General features: G+C 37.0%; 1 protein-coding gene across 1 annotated transcript in view; it reads right to left on the bottom strand.

Moving 5' to 3' along the window:
• Positions 1 to 8,933, bottom strand: part of LOC112906115 (probable multidrug resistance-associated protein lethal(2)03659) — a 23,532-nt gene that overhangs the window by 12,418 nt on the left and 2,181 nt on the right. The window contains exon 2 of the mRNA XM_025979783.1: positions 4,552 to 4,678. Coding sequence (XP_025835568.1) covers positions 4,552 to 4,628 — 77 coding nt within the window. The 5' untranslated portion in view covers positions 4,629 to 4,678. The remainder of the gene's footprint in view (positions 1 to 4,551; positions 4,679 to 8,933) is intronic.

The raw sequence follows: 8,933 nt of genomic DNA, 5'->3' as shown, positions 1-8,933 counted from the left end.
GGTCTGTATCAGACGTCATGCTGCGGAGCTATGAATTTTCAAACGCGCCCATGCTCGTGAGCGCAAAATTTTCAAATTTGACCTTTCGAAGCCCGTAGCTGGAGAACGGTAGGACTTATCGGAAAAATTCTTTCACAGACGGATGCCCCGGCTCAGTGCGAACATTATAGGACATGTGCGGTCGAAATCTGTGCCGATCCAAAATTCAAAATTTTCAAAATTTTTAATGTTTTATTTTCTTTCGAAATTAAGTTTTTCCTGTTCCCGACGATGCAGGCCATCCATTGGTGCAAGAATTTTTGCGCTATCTCTAATGGTTTGCCAGATATGTTCTCCTAAACATTTAATTCTCGATTTTAAAAAATAACACTAGGCCAAAGCTTTCAACAGCTATAACTTTTAAGCGAAATATCGTAGGTAGGCGCTTTTATTATCCACGCAGAGCACAGGATCTCTAGAAAATTTTAATAACACTCCCATCGATATCGGAACATTTAGTCGGAAGTTGTGCGCCATCGTGTGGACTTAGAAAAACGCCAAAAATGAAAATAGGGCAAATTGCGCAAGTTTCGTTTCGTTGGCTCTAACGCAGATCGGGAATGTGACAGTTCCGAATTATTTTCGTCGAAAACTTCTCACACTTATTGGGCTTCGAACGAGCCATCTTTCGTATGTATGACACGTCATGCTGTGGAGCTATGAGTTTTGAAACGCCGCCATGTTCGTAAGCGCAATATTTTCAAATTTGACCTTTCGAAGCCCTTAGCTGGAATACTGTTGCTGTTCAGCTGTTGAATGTCATTATTGACAGAAGCATTGCAGTGAAGGCTTTTTGAAAAAGCATGTGAAGATATGGCAAGTCAGCATAAATCACCTCTTATTGTTAGACATAGAACTCTTATCAGTTTTACGTATTTATTATCGGGATGAGGTTCCGCCAAAAAAGCGTGATTCAGAAAGGGTTCCGTAGAAAAGAAAAGTTGGGGACCGCTGGACTAGACAATGGTCATCAATTGCCCTGAAAGCCTCAGCTGTTGATGATATTTAGCGCCTTAGTGCGTATATAGGTAATGAATGTCCACTTTTGGAAGATGAGAAAAATTCGAAAAGTTAGGAGTTTCAGGTATACCTTCAAAGTGTCAGAGAAATTTTGTGAATTGTTACCAATAATCTAAAATGAGAAAGGACAGTTCACCCAACACATCGATCAACGTTAGGCGTTTCCGAAATAAACGATTACATTCTTAAGCGCTCGCCATCCGCAAAGACTTTTACGAAATGACCCCGTTATTTATAATTTTACACGAAAGATACTCTACCAGTGTATAATTGGTTGGTTCTTTAATATTATGTAATTTTGTTACGTCTAAAATTTTGACCTAGCCAGCAAGTCAAATCAACAAAAAAAGGAATGCATTAGGTATGCTACTAACTATTTTTACTTACCTATATGTAGATAAATTATGAAATAAATCAGTAAAAACTACAAAACTAAACATCAATGCTTCTTAACATCCAAATAACAGTATAAATACTACGTCCGCATGAAAAGTTACTATGGAAAATATCACGGAACCTTGTCAATATACAGCATTTTTATTTTTTGCAATACTTTTTATGTCGGTACCTACATTAAATTTGCATTATATGAATTGAACATTTTATTTTTCCTGCATGAAGCTAACACCTAACTGGATAATTACTGTAATACATTTGTAATAAAAAAATACGAATTGCTATCAAATTCATACGTCTGACCGACTGCAATAATAACTTTTGTATGTGTATGCCTACTATTTTAAAATATTATAGATTATCCTAACTAATATTATAAATGCGAATGTCAATTTGTTTGTTTGTTTTTTTACGCCTTAATTATTCAACCGATCAGCATGAAATTTTGCACAAACATTGTTAGAGGTATAGAAAAGAGCACTGGGTACCTTTTATCTAGAAAAAATACTATTCCCGAAGGATAGAAAAATTAGTCTCATATGGTGATCGATGATCTTTAGCAGGTATTTAGGACATTAATGCAAGCGGAGCAGCGGGTAGAACCTAGTTATTTATATTAATATATAGACGTCGAAACTTCTGGGCCACTTATTATAAAAAAGGCGAATGAAACTTATCCGATTGTGACAATTTTGTTTCTGATTATCTTAAAGTATCATAATTTGCGGCTAATTCATTCATATGTCATCATCATAAGGTCGTCAGTTCTAAGACTGGTTGGACACGCACCGCCACTCCTTCCTATCTTTAGTTTTCGCATTTGCCTGAAACTAGAACATCCCACATTCTTAACTATTTGCGAACAGTAACCTAATCTAGGTCTACCTCTACGCCTTCTAACTCCCGTTTCCGCCACTTATCTATCTCGCCTATTTTTTTATTGACTTCCATAGGGTCCTCTGTTCTCCTATTCTTTCTTATACTTCTTCATTTCTAACCTTCTCTATCCACTGTGTCCTCATCATTCGCTTGTAACACCACACTTCGCACCCATACAGCACCACGCTCTAAATATACACCTTTAACAAACTTTTTCGAATTTCTAAATTAACCGTTCGCGAGCATAGAAGTGACTTCTTTTTATTGAAGGCGACTCGACCCTGCGCTATCCGCCGCTTCATATCCCTACTATTCCTTCCGTCCTGACTTATCTGACTTCCTAGCTACTTAAAATCAGCCACTTCTAATTTTTCGTCTCCTATCTTTACATTCGCTCTTTCCCTAGTTTTTCTTCCCTTGCATACCACTATTTTTATTTTACTCTTGTTTATTTTCATACAATACTGCTTCAATTTTATTTAAAACTATCTCTAACTCGTCCTTGCTAGATGTTAATATTGCTATATCTTCTGCAAATCTAAGGATACTAATCTTTTGCCCCTATATATCTATTTATCCAGTTATACTGTCTTTAATGATGTTGATCGCATCTTCGATGTATAGATTAAGGAGTAGTACTAGTGACAAATTGAGAACAAAGGCATCACCTTTTGAAAAATATAAGGGAATTAAGACAAACTCCTTCAGCCTTGTTTCTATGCTGTGCTGCAATTTAAAGCTTTTGAGTGGTTATCAAATATGTCACATCATGAGTCTTTTGTTGCAGAGGAAGAAGAAACGTTACATAGTGTTTTGGATACGGAAAAAATTATATCCGAAGTTGAAATAAGAAAATTGCCGTTTTACTAATCTCTGAATCATTTTAGGATGGAACCAATGTTGTTTCTTCTGCTTCCTTTTTTTAATAAATAGAATATGCAATAGTTTTTAGATGCATAGGTCATTTTAGTATCATAAAAAACAGATAAGTTTTAATTCGATATTTACTAACAGGTAGAATTTATTTCATGAATAAGTGAATAACACTATAGGGTTGTTCGGAAAGTCATTTCGTTTTTTCTTGTGGAAATGAAAAACAGTTTTCGTATAATAAACAAATACTTTATTAAATTATATATTGACCGTTCTGGTCCAACACCTTTTGCCATCTTTCTGGTAGTAGCATAATTCCACGCTCATAAAAAAAAACTGATCGAGGAGGTTTTTGACCTCCTCATTTGAGGTGAAGGTTTTACCGCCTAAAAAATTTTGGAGTGACCGGAACAAATAATAATCCGATGGTGCCAGGTCTGGAGAATATGGTGGGTGTAGCATTGTATCCCATTCAAGCTGTAAAAGCTTTTGGCGAGTGACCAAACTTGTGTGAGGTCTCGCGTTGTCTTGGTGAAACACTACACCTTTCCTGTTGATTAGTTCTGACCTTTTCTGTTGAAGTGCATCATTCAGTTTGTCCAGCTGATGACAGTAGACTTCCGAATTAATCGTTGTGTTATCCGGTAAAAGCTCAAAAAAAACGATTCCTTTAAAATCCCACCAAACAGACAGCATCACCTTTTTTTGGTGAATATCGGCTTTGGAAATGGTTTGAGCCGGTTCATCTTTTTTGCTCCATGACCTCTTCCGTTTGACGTTGTTGTATATAACCCATTTTTCGTCCCCAGTGATGATGCGCTTCAAAAACGGATCATTTTCGTGACGTTTAATAAGCGAATCGCAGACATCAATGCGGCGATACAGATTTCTCTCTGTGAGAATATGGGGAACCCATACATCGAGCTTCGAGGATAATCCCAGGCCTTTCAAGTGGTCATAAACTGTTGAATTAAAAGGGCACCAACCAAAAACTACTGCGTAGAATTAATTGGAANAAAAGGTTGAAATCATAACAACAAAAGAAAATAAAAATGTAATATTTGATTACCAATTTTTTCTGTTTTCGAAACTACTCATCGGATTTCAAAAATTATTTCACCAATATATAGAGTAAACCTTCAGGATAAACATATTAGCCTCTTTATTATTTCGGTATTCGTGGAGACCAGTTTTGCGATATCAAAACTCATTTATAAATTAAAGCCCTTAATTTTGTCATTTTGGTTACTAACTTCACGAACTCAAGCGGAAAACGTGTCTAAAAAAGCTGACAACTTTTCCGAACATTTTTCATATGAAACACATAAGAAATGAAACACTTACAAAAATGTAATAACACTAAGAAAATTTGCGTTTGCTCTTGGGTTGGTTTCTCTTTTAAAATCCAGATACTCCTTCATTTTTCACATCAATACAAGGAACTCCTTTTAATACAGTGCACCATTAACACCTTTGCAACATAAGTGGTTAATAATACGGAAATATAAAATTTAAATATGATTTAAATCTGTGGTGTGTTTTGTTTTTTCAATATTTGCATGTTACAATTTACAATAAGATAAGTAAATTGTTCTTCAAAAGTTAAATTTATTACATCTCCACTCTACTTCAAGTAAATGTTTGTGTACAGCATTGTTTCTTGTTTAGTTACAGTCCCTAAATTAATAATAAGCAACCTCAGTGTTAAACATTTTTAAATGATATAGCAACAATTTTTAGACATGTAAACGACGTCGTTTTTATCTGGTTCTTGTTAACTCCGAGTTATGACAGGATGATTTTCAGTACGAGGTCTATTCAAAAAGTATCGCGCATTTTGTATTTCCGCGGGCTACGTATATACGATTTTTGTGGCGTTATGTTGGTACTCATGTCTCTTCACTTATACCGACAAGTTCGGTCGTGTTAAATGTTCAGTTAATTTTTGACATCTGCCTCGCTTGCACTTGTTTTGGCTCGTCTTCTGTTTTTGCTTATTCCAAAAAATGGATCAGAGAATCTGTATGTAATTTTGTGTGAACAACAAAATTAAGTGCGCAGACGCATTCCGAATGTTGACTGTGGCATATGGTGAAGCTATCTTGGCCCGAAGTAACGTTTATCGATGGTACAAAATGTTCTCAGAGGGCCAAGAAGATGTGAACGACAAAGAGCGTAACGGACGCCCGAGCACATTAACAACCGACGAAAACATTGACGCAGTGAACAAAATAGTATTGACCAATCGTCGAATCACCGTTAGAGAAGTTCCTGAGGACCCAAATACATCGATTGGCTTCTCCCTTTCGATTTTTACCAAAACCCAATCATGGGTTTATGGTTATAACGTGTAAACCAAAGCTCAATAATCCCAATAGAAGCTGCCGTACGAGCCAAGACCGAAAAATGCGCGCCAAGTTAGATCGAATATGAAGGCTTTGCTTACAGTTTTCTTCGATTGCAGGGGTGTGGTGCATCATGAGTTCCTGTCACAGAGTAGAATGGTCAATAAGTCACAGGGTAGAATGGTCAATAAGGAATATTACCTGCAAGGCATGCGCAATTTGCTCGAAGCAATCCGCCAGAAACACTCGGATTTGTGGAAGAACCAAAATTGGCTTTTGCATCATGATAACGCCTCTGCTCACACATCTTTGCTTGTGCGCGAATTTTTTGCCGAAAACAACACAGTAATAGTGCCGCAACCATCGTATTCCCCAAACCTGGCCCCCTATGACTTTTCCTTTTTCCCGAAACTGAAGAGGACCATGAAAGGACTAAGTTACGCTACGCTACGATTTTGGATGATAAAAACTCATCAAAGGAGGGGCTGAACAAGATCACAAAAAATTATCTATTGAGGATTTGAGGATTTGAAAAAACCTTGGCACGTGTGTATAATATATGGTGGGGATTACTTTGAAGGGGGCATAATAGATATTCATGAATAAATAAATAATTTTTGAAAAAACACAAAATTCGTACTTTTTGAACAGACCTCATATACCACTTGATATTCGGGTTTGATGACCGTGGTCTAATCGAAGATTTTTTCGTCGCCAATAATTCGACGTTTCGCCAACAACAACAACAAATAACACTAAGCCAAAGCTTTCCACAGCCATAACGTTTAAACGAAATCATTAAATTTTATTATCCACACAGAGCACAGTGTCTCTACAAAATTTTGATAACACCTCCTTCGACATCGGACCATTCAATCGAAAGTTATGGGTCATCCTGTGGACTCAAGAAAACGCCAAAAATAAAGATACGGCAAATTGTGTGAATTTCGTCAGCTCTAGCGCAAACCAGGAATGTGATAGTTCGGAATTGTTTTCGTCAAAAACTTCTCACACTTATTGGGTTTCGAACGAGCCATGTTTCGTATGTATGAGACGTCATGCAACGGAGCTATGAATTTTCAAACGCGACTATGTTCGTGAGCGCAATATTTTCAAATTTGACTTTTCAAAGCCCGTAGTTTGAGAGCAGTAGGACTTTTCGGAAAAATTCTTTCGCAGACGGATGCCCCGGCTCAGTGCGAACATTATAGGACAGTGCGGTCGAAATCTGTCCCGATCAAAAATTCAAAATTTTCAAAATTTTTAATGTTTTATTTTCTTTCGAAATTAAGTTTTTCCTGTTCCCGACGATGCAGGCCATCCATTGGTGCAAGAATTTTTGCGCTATCTCTAATGGTTCGCCAGATATGTTCTCCTAAACATTTAATTCTCGATTTTAAAAAATAACACTAGGCCAAAGCTTTCGGCAGCTATAACTTTTGAACGAAATGTCGTAGGTAGGCGCTTTTGTCATCCACGCAGAGCACATGATCTCTAGAAAATTTTAATAACACCCCCATCGATATCGGACCATTCAATCGGAAGTTGTGAGCCATCTTGTGGACTCAGAAAAACGCTAAAAATGAAAATAGAGCAAATTGCGTGAATTTAGTCGTCTCTATAGGAGACCAGGAATGCGACAGTTCCGAACTCTTTTTGTCAAAAACTTCCCACCCTTTTTGGGCTTCGAACGATCCAAGTTTGGCCTGTATCAGACGTCATGCTGCGGAGCTATGAATTTTCAAACGCGCCCATGCTCGTGATCGCAATATTTTTAAATTTGACTTTTCGAAGCCCGTAGCTGGAGAACGGTAGGACTTTTCGAAAAAATTCTTTCACAGACGGATGCCCCGGCTCAGTGCGAACATTATAGGACATGTGCGGTCGAAATTTGTCCCGATCAGAAATTCAAAATTTTCAAAATTTTTAATGTTTTATTTTCTTTCGAAATTAAGTTTTTCCTGTTCCCGACGATGCAGGCCATCCATTGGTGCAAGAATTTTTGCGCTATCTCTAATGGTTTGCCAGATATGTTCTCCTAAACATTTAATTCTCGATTTTAAAAAATAACACTAGGCCAAAGCTTTCAACAGCTATAACTTTTAAGCGAAATATCGTAGGTAGGCGCTTTTATTATCCACGCAGAGCACAGGATCTCTAGAAAATTTTAATAACACTCCCATCGATATCGGAACATTTAGTCGGAAGTTGTGCGCCATCGTGTGGACTTAGAAAAACGCCAAAAATGAAAATAGGGCAAATTGCGCAAGTTTCGTTTCGTTGGCTCTAACGCAGATCGGGAATGTGACAGTTCCGAATTATTTTCGTCGAAAACTTCTCACACTTATTGGGCTTCGAACGAGCCATCTTTCGTATGTATGACACGTCATGCTGTGGAGCTATGAGTTTTGAAACGCCGCCATGTTCGTAAGCGCAATATTTTCAAATTTGACCTTTCGAAGCCCTTAGCTGGAATACTGTTGCTGTTCAGCTGTTGAATGTCATTATTGACAGAAGCATTGCAGTGAAGGCTTTTTGAAAAAGCATGTGAAGATATGGCAAGTCAGCATAAATCACCTCTTATTGTTAGACATAGAACTCTTATCAGTTTTACGTATTTATTATCGGGATGAGGTTCCGCCAAAAAAGCGTGATTCAGAAAGGGTTCCGTAGAAAAGAAAAGTTGGGGACCGCTGGACTAGACAATGGTCATCAATTGCCCTGAAAGCCTCAGCTGTTGATGATATTTAGCGCCTTAGTGCGTATATAGGTAATGAATGTCCACTTTTGGAAGATGAGAAAAATTCGAAAAGTTAGGAGTTTCAGGTATACCTTCAAAGTGTCAGAGAAATTTTGTGAATTGTTACCAATAATCTAAAATGAGAAAGGACAGTTCACCCAACACATCGATCAACGTTAGGCGTTTCCGAAATAAACGATTACATTCTTAAGCGCTCGCCATCCGCAAAGACTTTTACGAAATGACCCCGTTATTTATAATTTTACACGAAAGATACTCTACCAGTGTATAATTGGTTGGTTCTTTAATATTATGTAATTTTGTTACGTCTAAAATTTTGACCTAGCCAGCAAGTCAAATCAACAAAAAAAGGAATGCATTAGGTATGCTACTAACTATTTTTACTTACCTATATGTAGATAAATTATGAAATAAATCAGTAAAAACTACAAAACTAAACATCAATGCTTCTTAACATCCAAATAACAGTATAAATACTACGTCCGCATGAAAAGTTACTATGGAAAATATCACGGAACCTTGTCAATATACAGCATTTTTATTTTTTGCAATACTTTTTATGTCGGTAGCTACATTAAATTTGGATTATATGAATTGAACATTTTATTTTTCCTGCATGA

This window comes from Agrilus planipennis, unplaced genomic scaffold (genome assembly GCF_000699045.2).
Source record: "Agrilus planipennis isolate EAB-ADULT unplaced genomic scaffold, Apla_2.0 scaffold80, whole genome shotgun sequence".
Lineage (NCBI taxonomy): Eukaryota > Metazoa > Arthropoda > Insecta > Coleoptera > Buprestidae > Agrilus > Agrilus planipennis.
The sequence above is the reverse complement of the archived record's forward strand: the minus strand, read 5'-3'. Positions and strand labels throughout refer to the sequence as shown.